Genomic DNA, 18,343 nt, shown 5'->3' with positions numbered 1-18,343 from the left:
CATGGTATTCCCGTCAGGACGCCGAGCCAGAAATGCAACATCGGATGATGACTAAGCGAGAGGATGCAGAGGATACAAAAGGAAGTCTCGCAAGAATACAAGACCGAGGACGTCCACGTCCACGTCCACGTCCACTCACTCCATACACCTCTCCACACACCCATCCACACCCAACCCCCACCACTCAGACAGAATACAGATCGTCGAGGCCGGTCCAGACGCCGCGCGCGCGCTCCTCCCAGTAGCCGTCCTTGCCGCCCTTGAGACGCCAGACCTCGTCGCCGTCGGGTCCAGTGGCCACCTTGACAAACCAGCGGGAACGGTGTTCTTCGCCGCGCTCCTCGGCCTGGCGGCGCCGCGTGCGCTGGGCCTCCTCAAGACGGGTCTTCCAGGCCTCGGCCTCGTCCAGGTTGCCGTCCTCGGCGAGCCGCTGGTCCGGCCGGAGCCGGGTATCGGTCGGGGCCATGCGGCCACGCTCTAGCGCGGTGATCTCGTTGAGCGAGGCGGCAAAGCGTGTCAGCCCGTAGACGTGTGCGGCGTCGTCGACCAGGGGGCCGGCTCGCCAGATCTCGGTGCCGCTGCCGCCACCCTGCTCCACCAGCCGCAGCGACTGCGTCCAGGTGCCGGTCACCGACAGACCCGTGCGGGCACCCGTGCTGTCCAGCGCGTCGATCTGCACGTCCTCGCCGCGGCCGCCAAACATGCCCTTGGACCGGAACTCGATGGCCGCCTTGGCACCTGTGCTGTCGTTGATCACGTGCATCGTCCCTACCGGCTCCACATATTTCTCGCCCACGACAACGTTGCGCAAGAAGACTGTCGCCAGCGTCCACGAGTACTTCTCCTCCGTGCCGTCCGGCAGCCGTAGCACCACGCGCACTCGGCCCTCCGTCACGATCTCCGCGCTCTTGCCCCAAAACTTCTGCGACGGCGCTGGCGCCTGCGCAAACGACCAGGCTGCCGCGTCTGCCTGCATCACCAGTCGCACCGGCCGGTGGCTCACCTTTTCCACCAGCAGCCGCAGGCCCCCGGGAACGTCCGTCTCTGTGCGCACCAGCTCAAACGTCTCGCCCAGCAGCGGGTTCCACGGCTTGCGGATCGACCGCTCCTTCACTCGTCCGCCCGCAAACTGCGACACTGCAAAGGCCGCCATGTAGAGCAGCCGCTCGTCTGCTCGCTTCTTCGTCACTGCTGCGTCTAGCAGCTGCGCGTACTCCAGCTGTTCGGCCACCCGCTGCAGCATCGACAGCGGCTCGTTGGCCGATGCCGGCATCGAGATTGTCGACAGGTCTTTGCCCACGTTCTTGCGCACAAACGCGATCAGACTGGGCGGCATCACCGTCGACCGTGGGATTGTCGTCCGCCGCTTCACCAATTCCGTTACCGGCAGTGGCGTCAGCGACTTGGGCTTCGCCGGGAACAGGCTCTCCGGACTGCCGTTCCCGTTGCCATCCTCGTCGTCGCCGCCCGCTCCTGCGCCCTCGTACTCCTCTTCGCCTTCCACTGACGATACGGATGACTCATCGTGCAGCGACGCCTCCTCGCCGTCTGTGCCTGGCGTGTCTTCCGCCTCGCTGTGCGCGTCTATCCGCAGCACCTGTGGCCGCGTCGTATCGCCCTCGGCTGCGTCAAAGAACTCGTCCGACGTCGTCGAGTCCATGCTCCTGCGCGGGATCCCACCGCCGCCGCCGCTACTGCTCACCGCCGAAGCTGTGTTGTTCACTGCAGCGACCGCGGCTGTACGGCGCTGCTTGCTGGTGGCCAGCAGGTTCGTAAACTCCGATACCACTGAGTCGAGGTCGTCCAGGAGCGCCTGGCAGTGTCCGTGCATCGAGTCCTCTTCGGCGTTTGTCCCTGAGCTGCCGGAACGGCCGCGCTGGCCTCCGGCGATCTTGCCGCTGGCCATTGTCACGATGGACGCGCCCGACGACACTGGAATGGTCAGCGCTGATGGCAGCGCCGGCACTGGCGGCTGGAAGCTCTGCGGACTCATCGGCGTCGTGGCTGCAGAGGACTTGCGCCGCCAAAACGGTTTGCGGTCGACCTGCTGTGGCCCTGGCGGCGATGGCACGTTCTCGTCGGCGTCTTCTGGTGGCGACAGGTGCTGGACTGCCGGCGCTGCGTGCATCTGGTTGAGGTGCTGCTGCGCAGCCGTGCTCTTGACCAGACGCCGGAGAGCGTCCCGCGTGCCCACGACGCGGCTGACCAGCGCCTCCACCTGCTGCCACTCGCGTTCGCCTTCCTGTAGCATTTGCAGGTGCTGTGGCGCTGTGTCGGCTGACTTGTTCTCGGTCGGCTGCTTGTGGTCGTCGGCTGCCCGGCCCTGCTGTAGGCCGCGGGCGATGCGGCTGGCCCGCTCCAGTGCGTGGCCCCAGTCGGTAAACTCCTTGACGCTGGACGCCTTGAGGTGCCACACCTCGGCGCCCGAGTCGACGGTGATCTCACGGCGTCGTTCGTCTGCCGCGATGGCCGCCAGGCTCAGCGGGATGGCTCCGCGCAGGGCCGACGAGTTGCGATTGTAGTAGTACGAAAGCGTGCAGGTGGCGTAGTCGAGCGAGAAGAAACGCCGCGCATAGCCCTGGCCCTTCTTCCGGCGCCGCTTCATCAGCGAGCCGACGTGGTAGTTTGCCGGCGAGGCCAGGCTCTGGGCCGCAGCCGTCAGGACGACGGGCTGTCCGGCGTTGCCGGTCGTGCTGGTGACACCCACGATGCTGTTGCTGGCCGGCGCATTGTGGCTGCCCAGGCTGTCAACCGACTCGGACGCGGCCGCAGTCAGCTGCGGGTTGAGCGTGCGGGCCAGACTGGTGCCGCTGCCGGTGGCATAGGCTGGGGCCTGCAGGTTGGGCAGACGCTGACCGGCCTGTGGCGGTGTGTCGGTCGAGATGATCTGCAAGTTAAAGGTTGCGTTCTTGGACGTCTGCTTGGAAAAGGTGTTGTCGAAGACGAGGCCGAACATGCCGGCTTCACCCGGCTGCACGTCGTACGTGCCGACGGAGACCTTGTCGGCATCACACTTGCCGTGCCATTGGATCACCTTGAAGCCCTTTTTGCGCAGCTGTTCCGGGGCCGAGCCTTTGTTGGCAAAGAGCCCGGCCTTGGCCTCGGACGTGCCGTCGGCCAGGATGCTGCTGCTGTCATCGAGGTCGGACTGGAATGTCGTCAGGTTGGTGACGCCGGTGCCGGGGTGCTTGACGATGCCAAAATTTCTGGCCTGGTTAAAAGCTGTCCACACGCGGCTGAGGCGGACAGAACGGACAACGTACATGGACTTCTTGTGTGGCTGAACGCTCCACGAGATGGTGTGGCCTTCATCGACCTTGGCCCATCGCACAATGTAGGACTGTACGCGTTAGTGACGGTACCGACTTGTCTTTCTTTTTGGTTATACCTTGCTGTGTATCTCGAGCTGCTCGGTGCTGGCCATGATGTCGGGGGCGCGCAGCGCAGATCGGAAGAGAGCGGGGACGGTCGGAAAGACAGACAGGAGACGGCGACAGGTAAGCCGGCTACTTCGTGGCCATGCTGCTGCTGCTGTGATGCGTTGTGTAGCTTTGGGATTCGGAATCTCGGATCTGAGACAGACAGAAGACCAGGAGACTGCCAAAATCGCGTCGACCTGAGCCGGAGAATCGCTGACCTGCACGCTTTGCGGCTGTTGGAAGACTTGAGGGATGGTGGCCCTTTTTAGCTTTTAGTTTTTGGCTTTCCTTTTGCCTCTGCTGTTCATTAAAACTGCGGGGCTGGCAGTTGGGCCAGGGGGGACCCAGTCGTAGTGGGCTCCTGCCAAATCTAACGCGAACTAAGCCACGTCAGCCACAACGGCTTTGAGGCGAAGCGCAGTGTCCACTCTGTCTTTCCGAGCTTTCTCTTACAGGCTTTCAGGCCAAACGTTCCTATGGCAGAAGTCTACAAAACAAAGAACACACGACCCTTAGAAAGAGCACTCCCGCAATGTGCCGGCGCGACCGATCTCGTACTCGACCCAGCGAGCAGTGCCGCGACGGCCGGCCACCAGCAGACTGCCGGGATTCATGACATGACAGCCCTCGTAGGTGACGCAAAAGGGCGGCGTGGTCGTGTCGATCAGCACCATGACCGTCGGCAGGGGGTAGAGGTGCAGAGCGCCGGCAAAGTCCCAGTGCACCGGCCGGATCGGCTGTCGGAAAGGGGCCAGGTAGCCCTGGTCGAGCACGGTCTTGACGAGCTTTCGGGCTGTCTGGAGATCGTGGGGAATGGGTGTGTTTTGGCTGCCATGGCTGCCTTGACTTTCATCCACCTCCATCTCGCCAGCCTTGGATGCCAGCCGGACGGCCGTGCGTCGCAGCCGGCTCGAGATGTCGTCGCGGAAGAGCACGATCTCGTGGCTGGGTCCAAAGAGCGACAGCCGGCTCGGGTTGGTGGTCCAGACGGCCTCGCCGCCACGACCATCGGCCAGACCGGCCTCGGCGTTGGCTGTTGCAAAGGCTCGCCGCACGCGCGACGTGAACAGGTCGGGCACCGGCTTGCGCGGCAGCGGCACGGCGGCACCGGCGCCAAACGACGACACCCAGCCGTCGTTGTCGCCCGGCACAAAGACAAACGTGGCCGACTGCAGCAGGCTCGGAAAGTCGGCTAACGTCGAGGCCAACGCGTCAAAGTACTCCTTGTATTCGATGCTGCCACCGCTGCCGCCGCGTGCCATCACTGCGTGCTCCGTGAAGCTGCCGGCCAGCACAAACGCCACCGGCGTCGACCCTTCTGCCTCTGATGCGTACAGCCCGAGGATCTTCTTGAGCGCCTGCAATGCCTGTGGCTGGTCCAGGTTGACCTCGCCGAGAACCACCACACGATGTCGTCCTGGATGTTGTGGTTGTGTCTGTGGTTGTGGTTGTGATTGCGTTTGCGTTTGTGTCTGTGTTTGTGTTTGTGTTTGTGTTTGTGTTTGTGTTTGTGTTTGAGTTTGCGAGTCTGTCTCCATCTCTTCCTCCATCCTCCTCGCCTCCATCTCCACTTCCACCCCCCTCCTCTGCTGTCGCTGTAGCAGCCGCTGCTCCAGCTTGCGCATCCGTGCTCCGACTGCCCGCTGGCTGCCGACGCCCAGAAAGTCGATCCAGCCAAACCCCCCCCCGATCGTGTGGTCCTGGCCGCCATCTGGCCCGCTGATTCCCAGCGAAACCCGCCGCTTCTCGCTCGGTGGCTGGCCCATGAAAAAGGCCTGAAAGCGACCGCCAATCGTGCCGCCCACGCCCGTCGCCCCGTTCAGCCCGCGGCCTGCCGATTCCTCCTCCTCTTCGTACACTCCATCCACCAGCACGATCATCCCGGGCGCGAACCACGCCGAGTCCTCCGGGATCGCCACTGCGCTGCTCAAGTCTAGCGTTATTGATGCTGACAGGTCGCAGATCGATAGCTTGCCCGTCGGCAGCACCACTAGCATCCCCAGCAGCATGTGGTGTGTCCCGTGGCGGCCCAGCAGGTTGGCCACCGGCGTGATCCGATGCGTCTGCGACAGCGACGACGACGACAGAGACGCCGATTGCAGCGTGGCCACCGCCCGCGCCTCGGCCACCGCCGAGCTCTGGAACATGTCGTTGCGCAACAGCCGCTGGTGGATCACGTTGAACCGATTGCGGAAAACGCTCGTCTTCTGGCTGATATTAGGCAGCAGCGATGGTTTCGATGTGTCCCTAAGAGCAGTCAGTTCGTCTCTCTCTCTCTCTCGCTCTCTCGCTCTCTCTCTCTCACCTCTCAAAGTGCTTTTTCGTCGTGTTGTACAGCATCCGCGGCTGGTCAAAGGCCCCAATCACCTGCAGCCATCGCCGTGGGTCGGCCAAGCCGTCATCATCCACGCCGTCGTCGTCCACCTCCATGCTGCCGTCTAAGCCTGTGCTCACCTGGCTGTCTTCGCGTGCCAGCAGCGCCGGCCGTCCTGCGTGCAGCGCCGGCCGCAGTCCCAACCGCGTGCTGGTGATCTCCGACTCGTGCGATGCATCCAGCCTCAGGCTGTCCTGCCGCGTGATCCCGCCGAGGGTCACTCCATTATTGCCGCCGCTGTTATCTTTGCTTCTGCTACTGCTGCTGCTGCTGCCGCCTGCGCCGCTCGATCCGCCATGCACTACCCGGCCGCCGCTCATGTTGCCCTCCAGCGACTTGAGGATGTCCTTGAGCTCGGCGCTGGATCCGTCCACGATGAAGCCGCAATTGCGGTTCTTCCAGCTCTTGGCCGTCTCTTCCAGCACTCGCTCGGCCAGGCCCTCCTCTCGCCATCCGGACCCGCAGTGCCGCCCGATAAAGGCCGCCAGCTCCTGCAGCGCCGACGACGTCAGCGTCAGGCTGTGCTTCTTGGTAAACGTGCGGAACGCAAGCGGACGCAGCGTCGCCGGTGGCAGAAGGATCGGCAGAATTGTCGGCTTGGCCGCTGGCCCCGTCGTCGCCGCCCCTCCGTGCGGGTTGAACGGCCGGATCGGGTGCAGCGGTGTCGCAAAGGCCGGTGACGACGACAGCAGCTGCGACGACGCCGGCGCTGCCGCGGACGGCGTGCTGGTGATATCTCTGGCCCCAAAGAACGAGTCTGACAGCGGCTTGCTCTGCCGCTGCTTTCGCGGGCTGAGCTTGGCTGCAGACACGTCGTCGGCCGTCATGGTCACAATGGTGATGGAAACAGTAACAGTACTGGTTCTGATCGCTTCGGGCACGGTCAGGTCTATAGTCGTTGTGCCTTGTGCCGTCGTCTGCTGATTGGTGATGACCTGTATGGCCGACGCGTCGGGAAACGCGCTTTGCCGTGTCACAGCGCGTTTAGTGCTTTTGCCACCTGCCGGCACCTGCCACACCGCCCGTCCCCTCACCAATCGGGCTCCACTGTGGGCGGCAAACGTTTATGACGACCTTCGTGCAGAACAGCTTCGACGCCACAGCTACGGAAATGCCTCCCACGTCTGTCTTCCGGCACGTCCCCAGACCACGGCTAGTGCGGACTATCGGCAGCCCAGCGTCACTACGGCTGATCAGCGTGCTGTCGACGAATGCCCACATTGTGAGTCGACACGGTCGCCTACGCTCTCCCACAGGCCTGTTGACCAATGCTTGCCTGAATCTTAGAAAGCTTTCCGTCTGGCAACACTGCCGCCTTCGTACCTGCTCAGCTATCTAGACACGAGCCCGCCCTCGGCAGCGGCGTCTATTGGCACAGCTACGGAACTGCCACCTACGCCCCGTTCCTTCACGGCCAATCCCCGGTTCCTGTCGGTCCTAAACGAAACCCTCCGTGAACATGCACACCGCGACGACGGCTTGAAGTCCCAGGCGCTGGCCTTTGCCGCCTCGGGAGGCTCGATTTTTGGCGCTGGCACGGGAAGTGCTGCCACAAAAGGCGGATCGTACGTGCAATCCTGCATACAAATGTGCTAGGGTTGGCCATCGAGCCCGGCTGACGTCTACAGCCACCAAGGAGGCGCAGGAGGCGGAGGATTGGGCGGCTGGGTCCATCTGAGCGATGTGAGTATAGTGACCTGATGAGAAGAAAACGGCACTGATGAACGGTCCAGCTAAGGAACCCCCCCGACTATGGGAGAATAGCATGGTACGGTCGTGCGCCTCCAAATAACAAGTGCATCGGAAATAAGGCTGACAACTCTGGCAGGCCCGAAGACATTCTCGGAAGCGTCGAAGTCGACCGCACTGGAGGTCTGCTCGACAGCTTCCAGTCGTCCGGCACGTACCGGATTGTCACGAATGAGGGAATGTATGCATCACGCCCGACCGCGTGGGAAGACATGAACGGAAAGCTAACGGCTGTGCAGACTCGGGCTGAGCGACTTCCTCCGAGAAAAGCTCGTCGAACGGCTGAGGGAAGTAGACAAAGAGGACACAGCCGACCGACCGCAAGTTTTGGAATAGTCTGGATCGGCCAACCAAAGCGATGGAGCGCTGTGCAGGAAGGGGTGTCTGCCTAAACTGCCTGGCTGCCATGTTGTCGTTGGAAAGGCGTGGCTGCACCGCCAGGCCAGTCTGGATCAGCCAGCCGGTCGCCACCAATCACGAAGTGATGTCCCGGCTTACTTTCATCGTTATCTTGCTCTTGAGATACTAGTCAAAGCATTCTGGCCCCGGCATATTGTACATGCCGACTGTCCCGGCTGCCCATCACCTACTCTCCTTCTATATTGTTATTTTTGGATCGTGATTGTCGTATTCTCGTCGTCCGGGGATGACCGGACAGTCCGAGCCGCATGCTGACTCCAATCCTTCGAACATGGCGAGATTCCGGCATATGGATGGATTGTGGCATTGCTGGCCTGCATGTCAGAAGGTGCTGACAAAAGTAGGCTGGGACCTCTTTTAGTAACCGTAGCCGTGAAGGGAGCTCGTTAAAATCAAACGTGAGAAAGGAAGGAGACCTATGGCGTGTCATACACTGCCGATGCCGTAAGATAAAATATCTAGGATCAAACATCCTATGTCGTCGATCAGGATGTGGGGGAATCGGCTAGACGGGGCGAAGATGTCTTGAAAAGAGTCTGGTTTGCTGAACGTGCGAGGGAGAACAATATACTACTCTTATTGACACCCCGTCAATACGCACTCATTTGGCAGGAATCTGACACACAAGTCCTCAACATGTATCATGCTTCCTTTCAGGAGTGGCTCTCATCGATGAACATCAGCAGTGACTGACTGAAGGTATAGCTCACCGTATCGCCATCTAGGTATTCAGATCAGAATCCTCTTTTCGTTATCTGGTATATGTAGCCTTTTCAGCTTCGATAAGACAAGCCAGTTGTCATCGGTATGCTAACAGGATCAATGACCGATAACTTCTTCCATTTGCTCAATTTTCATGACAGTCGTTTGAAGCCCAGTGGTCACAGTCCGTTCACTCTGCAGGAGTGATGACATGCCTCCTCAATCGCTTATCGTTTAGGATCCGTATGGGGGCATATTCCAAAGCTAGTCGGCCATGCATTTCCTCTTCTTTTTGGAGCTCTCAACCTAGCTCTCTTGCGATCCTCACTAAGTAAGGATCCCCCGTTATATCTAACAAGCGTCAAGCTTCAGATGCCATCATGGCTAACGTTGCTAATTAAACCCAGTCGTAGTTTTCAGCACGTTCAAAGTTGTCGCCTTTGGCTGTCTGGGGGAGGTTGGCAGCAAGATGAAAAGACAGGCAGTATGGGAGAGTGTGAGGAGGCAGGAAGGGAGCTCCTTATATACATCTCCCCTTCTCATCCGCTGATGCAATGACGAGTATTATCGGAGAAGTGTTGGACACAGCCATGTACCCGGACAAAACAGGTCCATTGCATATGTCGGGAACGAGGATGGCAATGATTGCCATGAGATCGCCCTAGGAAACTTGATGCAGAGGTGAAAAAAGAAAGCATGGCCCCTCTGATGTGGGACTAGTCGAGCCCTGCATCGGTTGGCGCGCTTGTGAGGTTTTCATTCCAAGACTACAAGTCGGCCATACTTGAATATCTGCAGTGCCAGAGCTCAGCGGACTGGCTTGGAAAGCGGACTTCGGTGCCGAAGTAGGACGCGACGTCAAGATGAGAACGAGTGGGTCAGACACAAGCAATGACAAGTAAGAGGGAGGGACAACAGGCTGTCCGAAAACCTGCATCACACCACAGGCAAGTAGGGAGATGCAGTCGAGAGGATCTAGACGGGAGGGACACGTCCTCTTCTTCGACGGAAACAGGATTTGGTATCAGCTTGGCCTGCTGGAGTGCGTCTTTCGATCGAGAAAGGGACGGCAACAAGTCGTTCAGGATAGCCCCAACAAAGCATCAAGCCGCAGTCAAGCAATTCTGGGCCATTGTCCGACCGGTTTTTTGACGCGCGGCTCATTCACATGTTCCTTCGGTGATGCTAGAGTATCTTGGGTGATGTTAATTTCGGCCTGTGGATCGATGCTACACGGTTGATTTGAGCTGGTAAGACAAGCGTCGGTACCGAAAGAACTGTTTGATGGAGAAGTGCGGCCCTTTATCCGAAGAGCGTTTTAGAGGACACGAAGATACAAGGTAGGAGATGCTAAAAAGAAATGTCAGTTGGGACTATCCGAGTGAATGACCTGGCATTTTGACGCCCTTTCTTTAGAATATGTGACATTGTCAACTCTACTTGAAACTTCAACTGTTTCTTGCCATCCTCTTCTTCACTGACGTAGACAAGCTTCACCAGTAAATTTTGCACGTATTGGGGGCTGGGGGCTCTCCAATGACTTCAGTTGTCTCTCACTGCCGACTCAAGTTTCAGTGATGCCTAATCATCCTTGTTGAACAATATGTCGTCCGGTTTTATATTCCTTTTTGGACAAGTCATGTCTCACATCACAACACCATGTTGACCATTGAGTTCTGGTCACGAGATGAAACACATAATGGCCTCTTTGCATCTCGTGTAAGCAATACATCTAATTAGGAGGATAACTCATCATTGAAAGGAGTTTACTACGCTTCGAAACCTTAGTGTCTGTCAGACAATGCCCCCCCAACCCTAGGTAGATCGAAGTAACGTTACAAAATGAAGACACGATTGTCCTTTTGTTTCGTTTCTCTTTGGGTCCTCTTTGGGTCCAACTTTGTTGGAAGAGTGAAACAATGCCTTGCACAGAGTACCTTCCCAGTAACCGTGCGGCATTTACAAAAAAAGAAAAAAGAATCACATCGCCATGATTGTTGTGTTAGTGGCTATAGTTCTTACCACACAATCCGCTTCAGCCGTTTCAAGAAGCCCGCTTCTCATTCCGTACTCTGGTATGTTAGCCTGCAGTAGAATGACTATGTTGGTCCCTCGTAAGCAGCATGACTGACCTACTTTATATCTGACTACATCATCACGTAGGACGGCCAAGACTAGTAAAATATGGATATCTTGCTGGACTTCTCCAAACAATGTATCGCTGACCCCGAACAAGTGGGCTAGATAGCTCTTTCTTGGCATTTTTGATAGTACACGTGGAAATGTGGAAGCATGCTGGCTCTTTGTGTGCAAGATGAGTTTTTGACATTTCGGTATATGCACATCCAATGCATGATGCCATACGAGAGCCATGCGTAATGTTGGAAAAGGTCAAGTCTCTTCCTAATGCCACCGAGACGCGCGGCTAGACCATCGCCAATGGAGGCTATGCATAGAACGGATCACAGGCATGTACAGAGGAGCAGTAACGACGATACCGAGGGACCGTCTCCGTGCTATCGTGCCGCAGCCGGACTGCAGGTAGGCTTGAGCATCGTAGAGGAGCCGTCTGCATCTGTCGTCACACACGTAATTAAGCCTCCGGGATTCCTAACCACACTCTCCATACAAAGGGCGAGTCCGTACACGTGTTTCTGATGCCGGAATTGACAGTGATGACTTCGAGACCGCATGGACCAGTCTGGGGACCCGACGGATCCAACGTCCGACTGGGACTATTGGAACGCAGCCAATATCTCGGCAGAAGAGGGCATCCGGACCAACAACAAAGACAGGGGAGGAGAAAAAGCGGATGTTGTCATTCGCCAACAGCCACGGATTTCTTGAAGAGCAGCATAACAACGGACAGGCAGAGAACGGGCTCATGCCATGGCACTTTCGGGAAACGAGACTTGTCATATTTCGCGCTTGAGGCTTCCCACTGGGACATCTTCAAGGCCAAAACAGAGCTTATGTGAAACGCCCCCGGCCAATTCAGACAGAACCAAGTGGTCCTGGCTGCATATATTTGCTCGGTCTCAAACCAGAGACAACGAAACCCATATTTGGAGGCGTCGTGTTTCTCTCCCACTACACAAGGCTGCCTGCTCTGGTTTCCACGGCAGGATGAAGTCCAGGGCATCCCGGCTCTCGGCAAGGGCGTATTCGGATGCGCCTTACCGACTTCTCTGGCATGGGCTTAGGTGTACTTGGATAGGGAGCAGCAAGGGAGAATGCGGGAGAGTTGTGCAGTACTACAGCGCTGGCAATTAGCGCTCAGGCCACTAAACCTCCCACGGGTGCATATTCGACCTGGGGAGCGTATTCGTTCTGCGCAAAGAGGCGGGAACGGTGCTCACCGACTGTGCTGCCTCCTGGAAGGGCTGATCCGCAATGGGGAACGTGCTGAACCTAAGAGGCAAAGCTGACGACCTACGTGTCCCTGCGGCACCGAAGGAGGGGGGAGCTATCGGCCAATGACACGCTGGCGGGCTTCAATATCAGCAGTCGATGCCCGCTTTCGCACACAGTGACGAGAAGCTGCAGGAAGGTGGCGTCCGCTTCCATGCACGTCTCGGTCAATACAACTCGGTCTCGATGAAGAATACATGCACACGGTCGGGCCTCGTCTGCTGCCTGGGGCCTCGGAATAGGTGTGAGCCAATTTCACATGTGTTCGGCGCTAACTGGCAGCGCCAAGGTCGCTTGCAGCCTCTCAGGATCCCTCTATCGGTCGAGGTTGGGCCGTCTGATGCTGCTGCTGCTGCTGCACCGGTCGGGGCCTTGCAGAATCCGTCGCCTGCGCCGAGAGGAAGCAGGTGACATTCTTCAGCACGGCAATGGACAGAGAATCACAGACTTTGCTTCTTCTGTCTTTTGTGTGTTGTCTGCTGTGTCTGTATTTGGTTTCTGTTTTGATTCGCCCAAAAGCCAATCGAGCAATTAAGGTTAAAAAAGGGCCTGCCACAACGACTCTGTCCCATATAATCCAGGTAAATTCTACTGGTTCTTCCGTCGGCCTGTTTCTCAATCGTGAGGCAGCCGTATTCAAGTAGCAACCAAGTCGAAGGTTGCCGTACTAACATCTCATATCTTACCTCAGGCTCGTGCATGAAGGGGGGTACTGTTGGCTGCTACCACCGTTTCCTCGTATTCACTTTTCTGTGCCCAGCTTGATCCCTGCACGCAACTCCCATCCTGCTTCGTTTGTCCTCCTGTCGGCGCCCTTCCCGTGTTCGGGACCGAAAATTGGCTGGGAAGCACCAGGATATTTCTGCTCGTATTCGCCGTGGCGAACAGCTCGAGCGGACGAGACCGTTCTTCTGGCTTTGTAGTGTGCCACTCTGGCCAGTTGTGCCTTGCTGCCGGCTTCGGTGCTTTCTTTTTCTCCCTACCGTCCTCTCGCACCACTTGATCTGAGTGCGTGTGGCAGCTGGCCAGCCAGGAACGGAACGAGTTGGCTCTAAAATTCACCGTCTTGTCCACACCCGGGATATTCAGATCAGTCATTCTCGCAGACACCCCGATCTGAGCCGTTTAGAAGCAAGGAACGAAGGGGGTGGGGTGGGGTGGGGGTCTGTGGTCCTCTGGCTGACAAGCCCGACGAGGACAGGTGCCGTCGGCGTCAGTTGCCTATGACCGGAAGGCACAGAAAAGAAGATACGGGTCGAATTCCGGAAGGAAGAGGGAGAGGGAGAGGGAGGGCGATGTGTCGGCGAATTACGACATTGGTGGCTTCGGGTGCTACATCGTGTTGGAAAAGTAGAGGCCAATGGCAGGCCTTGGAGCAACTCCCAAGACTCCGTACAAGGCTTCTGGTGCTCTGGCTCTGTGCCACGTCTATGCTTCGTACGGAGCACAAACCGCCGTCTCTGGTCCGTCTTACAGCGCGGACAGTAAAATATAGCGAGGCAGCACTTGTGTCTCCATCCACGTGCAAGGATGTCTAAAAAGGAAGAAACGGCAATGGGAGGATCGGCCTCTCCAGAAAGAAGCGAGAGCAAGAAAGCAGAGGGAGGCCAGGCGGGCGCAAATACGAGAAGGTGGCTTGTCCCCAGCCAACGAGACGACATGCAAGGCTAGCTGCTGTCTCGCAGATCTGACCACTCGTCATCACGATATGATGCGGGACAATGCGTCCCAGCACCGGCCAGAGCCGTGCAATACGAGGTCGCTCGTGTGCTCTCTCCTTGCCTCGTCCATGTATCTTACGAAGATTGGTCTTTGTCAATTGGCTGATCAGGCTGCTGCCCGGTACTTTCTGCCGCTACTACTTCATGCGTCTTGACTTCAGGTTCTTCATCACCGGTCAGCAGTGCTGGCTCTCGGTGCCGGACTGCCAAAGTTCCATCGTGGGCGGTGTTTTCGCACATCTCAAACTCCGTCCATCCATCGGTTCTCTTGCTGGGCTGCCAACAGATTGGGCTGACGGCAGCGTCGATCCCCGACAAAAGGATTTGCCTTGAAACGTACTCGATCATGCTTTCGTTTTGACAGTACTCCGTACGAGGACGACGGGGCAGGCACACGAAAAAGTGGCGAATCTTCCGATTGGCCATGCTGCCAGGCAAAGGGCCTAGGCCGGATCATCACTGTACAGCCCGGGCCAAACAAAGCGTTGATACCAGTTTTGTCCAAACTATCGACGGCACTTGGCACGCCAAGCTACGAACGGCATGGGGGCCATCCGGAATTTGTGGTAAGGAGCTTGCCATGAGTAAATGGGAGGCCATGGGTGTGTGGCAGTTGGAAATTCCGTGGAAGGTTGCAACTTTCGGCCTTGGCTTGACACTCCCTATACGGTTGGCGCGCCGAATTAATATGTAGCTCGGCGGTATGTGCACAACAAGTGCAGGAGCATGAGGCTGGAGCCTCTTGCAAAGGTCGCATCGACCATCCCGCGTGCTGTCATTTCTGAAGACGAGCCCTGCAACTTGTCGGGGGACCAAAAAAGGACCAACAAGACTATTAAGATGACCAAGTCTTTACGGCCGAGTAACCCGAACTCTGAGGCCCCGAGAACGATACTAATCAGAGCAATACGAGGTCGTAAAGATCGGATTGAGAGAGCGAGAGAGAAGTCCGAAACGAAAGACAAGGAGACGGAATGGAAAGGCGAAAGGATCGCCAGCACCTTGGCCAATCCTGCCTGTGCACCCATCCTTCTGCTTCGTCCGCTTTCTTTTTCACCTTCTCGCCCTTTTTGTTTACCGCGCTGACCCGTGAGCACTGCGGCCAAAGCATCTGCTCGTCACAAACAACGACACCGTGACAGAACCCCTAATATGCAGAGATCGGTGGTTCGCTACGCTGTCTGTTCTAGCAGCATTGCCTGCTCAGCTCAGTTTCAGATCGAAATGGAGGCTATGTGGGAAAGGAACCCGAAAGGCCCTTCCCTCTCCCCAAAGCGAAAGGATCAGCCTTCTATTCTATTTCGAGCTGGTTCAACGGCCATCTTGGAGTGCTAGAGGCTTTTGTTCACTGGCAAATATATTACATTGTATCTTACTAATCCACACCGCTCGCTGCAATGAGATGCACTAGAGCTCCACCTTACCGGTAGCTCCGTTGCCCGTTTTTCGTTTCTTTTTGCCTCTTCCTTTTCTTTTCTTTTCTTTTTCTTTTTTCTTTTATTTTTTATTTCAATTAATTTAATTCTCTGAGGGGGCCGTCAGTGCAGATGCATCGCTGCCGTCTACCCGCATTGGGCAACGGCAACTATTGCGCCGAGTCTCGCAGCTTTGGGCCTAGGGAGCGTGGGCCGACATACGCAATTGCCAGCAAAACCCACCAATTTCCGAGTTCAGTGCTTACAAGAGCGACTTCTTACATTTCTTCCACTGCCATTCCTGCACTCATGTCGACCCTTCCATCAATATGGTCGAGAGCTTCCGAGACAGCTGTGTCGACAGGCCGCAGATGACATCTGCGGCTTACGAATGATGGGACACCGTAAAACTCGTAATCGGTTTACAGCCATGCTTCCGCGCCCACCTCGGCCACCTGGGCCACCCTGTCTCTCCTCGCTCTGTTCCTCTCCTTCCTCTATTGGCATCTTGCAGGTAAGCACGGGCGGTGGCTGAATGGCCGACAGAAATAGCACCGACCGCGCCAGCCATGAGGCAAGATCTAATCTAATTTGGTCCACGTAGTCGGTGGTCCCTGTCTGATTTGCTTACCATGTCGAGGACTTTGTGCTGGTTATTGTTCCCTCGCTTTGCTCCGTCAAGTCCAGGTGCCCTGCTTCCTGTCTTTCCTGGATTTGCCGCTTCCCTCCCCGGCATGGGGATGGATGGTCAGACATATCTGCGTCAGAACAGCAAGGAGTGGAATTGCAAAGCAAAAGCCGTCTCCGGGGCCGCTGTCAAAAACAACAATAAGCGACCCATCTGCCATGTCCTCGGCATGGTTCAGTTCAATCTCTGGTACTGGTAGAGACAGAGCAGCCGGCACAACTCGGTACTATGCAGCAGCCGGAAAGATACTACTTTAATGTATGTATCTTACGTAGCCTACGGAGTACAATTATCATCATCTTGCTCCACCTGCTCGTACAAAACCCTGCTTCTCCCCGCAATGATCTCTTCCAGCTACCCAGGCTAGCACGTTCAGCGTTGCGTTTTAATCTCGGCTTGGGGTCTTCTGAGAGCGCCCTCGCCTCCCCCGGAATGGTATGGGACGCAGGAGGTGACGCAATACTTTCTAAAAAGAGGCCCACGGGGCAAACTGGAAGACCGTTGACGTACAAAGTACGGAGTACTCCGTAATGTACTCCATCTGCGCAGCCTACGACATATAGGGGGAAGCGGTAAGGGGGCAGGGTGGCATCGCGGCTTCTCATTGATGCAGCGCAGACCAGGGGAGACGTAGAATCTAGACGCAGGTCTTACTGCACGGCCCCTTTCTCCTTCTTTGCTTTCTTCTTCTCGAGGTACATTGTTGACAGCGCTACTGCCATCCCCTGACGACGCTCGTTACGCCGCTCCTTATATATCTTACGTGCTTGTAGTACGCAATGCTATCTTCGCCCGAGTTGGCGGATCAGCCGATCCTCACTGCCAGGATCCCATGGTATTGGCAGTCTCGGAGCTTGACCCCAAAAAGAACGTCCAAGAATAGAATAAAGGACAGCGCGAAGTACTGCATAGCATGGAAAGTAAAACGGCCAAGACGCGAGCAGAAGGAGCAGGGCGCCGAGGAAAAGAAGAAAGCATGCAGGGACAGCAGTGAGATCGACCGTTACTCTAATTATGGGGCACAAGCGCCTCAACGGCCGAACAGAACCACTGCGGGTACCGAGAGCTTTCAGCCTGCGATACTGGCCATACTACGTATGTAGTCGCTTGTTCCCTTCCTGTCTTGCTCGCGGGCACCCCAACAGCTAGACCATCCGTGTCGACTTGCTTACGGCAGAGCTTTGCTCCTTTTTCTTCTTTCCTTCTTTCCTTCTTTCCTTCTTTCCTTCTTTCCTTCTTTCTTTTCTCGTTCTCTCACTCTCTCCCTCTCGTCTTCTGCTCTGTTCGGCTAGCACTTCCCCTCGTTTCAACGTGATGCCGCCTGGCCGGCTTCACAGGTCGGCGACCAGAGGATCGTAGGCGAGTATGCGAGTATGTGTTGTACTGGTATCGGCATACGGGCAATGCAGCAGCAAGACGCCACCACGTCAGACAGCGGAAGATGGCTGCTTTCCGACAGCCGGCCCTCCTTCCCAGGAGCCGTATGCCTAATACGAGGTACGATACCATTCTCGTACGCACTAAGCCACATAAAATGGCCAATGGGCTGTAGTACGCGTCTTACTTAGGAGCAGGAAGAACATAGGAAGAGGCAAGCTCGGGGCGATATTAAGTACCGCGGGAACCAGGAGAATGAGCTTATTTGCCTTACCAGAGAGAGTGTGTGTGGGGGAAGGAACGAAGGAGGGGGGTGCACGCGTATAAACGGCAAGGCGATCGTTGCAGCAGGAGCTGGTGGCAGGCTGAAGTGGGATGGAGCGCGACTTCCTTTGAATACCGAAACGTGCGTCAACTTAGTTCCATGTCTTCCTGGCCACCATTTCGCAGCCAATGAGCGTTCGCAAATACTGCCCTACTGCCTGCACTTGTTTATCGTTTGATCGCTTGCTCGTTTGCTCGTTTCATCGTTTTGATCTCTATGGAGCGGTGGATCGATAGTCTCTCGTCGCCTGGCTTTGTCAAAGACGACTGGGAGTACTCGGCGAGTTGTGAGGTACAATCCCCCCTTTTTCGCCCCCTGTCTCCCTGCCCATGTCTTGGTCTGCTCGGCTGTTTGGCCCTCCCTGCCCACTTCGTTTCGATTTTGACAGCGTCCAGTTCCAGGATACGCTCTCCCTTTCCGAAAACGTCCCGGACCTCGAAACCCTGCAGCTCTTCTCCCATGATATACGGAGTACGTCCTCGCGCCGATACTGGTACCAACAACGAATCACGACGTTGAGCTGCTTCTGGCTTCTCTGTCGACAAATCGCGACAGCTACTTCCAGCACGACCTGGCTGCCTTCCCCATAAAAATGCGTGCAGAAACGGGCAGAAGCGAGACGCATCCATTCCTCTCCCAGGCACCCCCACCTCTGGCTGTCTCTCGGGGCTGTGTCCGCTCCCTTTCTCTCCACGTCGACGGCCACTCGTTGCCTTCTCGTCGATATTTCCCCGTGGCCCTG

General features: G+C 56.9%; 2 protein-coding genes across 2 annotated transcripts; one reads left to right on the top strand and one right to left on the bottom strand.

The window, feature by feature from the left end:
* Positions 1 to 184: 184 nt before the first annotated feature.
* CMQ_2700 (oxysterol-binding protein 1) lies at positions 185 to 6,620 on the bottom strand (the record flags this gene model as incomplete). Its single annotated transcript, XM_014316778.1, has 5 exons — positions 185 to 3,340; positions 3,389 to 3,572; positions 3,978 to 4,855; positions 4,991 to 5,666; positions 5,755 to 6,620. 5 exons carry the CDS (start codon positions 6,618 to 6,620, stop codon positions 185 to 187), a joined length of 5,760 nt encoding a protein of 1,919 aa, XP_014172253.1.
* Positions 6,621 to 6,904: 284 nt separating this feature from the next.
* Positions 6,905 to 7,878, top strand: CMQ_3146 (uncharacterized protein; the record flags this gene model as incomplete). The annotated part of the gene is made up of 6 exons (XM_014317224.1): positions 6,905 to 7,015; positions 7,081 to 7,358; positions 7,422 to 7,476; positions 7,527 to 7,561; positions 7,622 to 7,723; positions 7,782 to 7,878. The coding sequence occupies 6 exons, from the start codon at positions 6,905 to 6,907 to the stop codon at positions 7,876 to 7,878; spliced, it is 678 nt and encodes a 225-aa protein (XP_014172699.1).
* Between the last annotated feature and the right edge of the window lie 10,465 nt (positions 7,879 to 18,343).

The sequence above is a fragment of the Grosmannia clavigera genome (genome assembly GCF_000143105.1).
Source record: "Grosmannia clavigera kw1407 unplaced genomic scaffold GCSC_144, whole genome shotgun sequence".
Taxonomy (NCBI): Eukaryota; Fungi; Ascomycota; class Sordariomycetes; order Ophiostomatales; family Ophiostomataceae; genus Leptographium; species Leptographium clavigerum.
The sequence above is the reverse complement of the archived record's forward strand: the minus strand, read 5'-3'. Positions and strand labels throughout refer to the sequence as shown.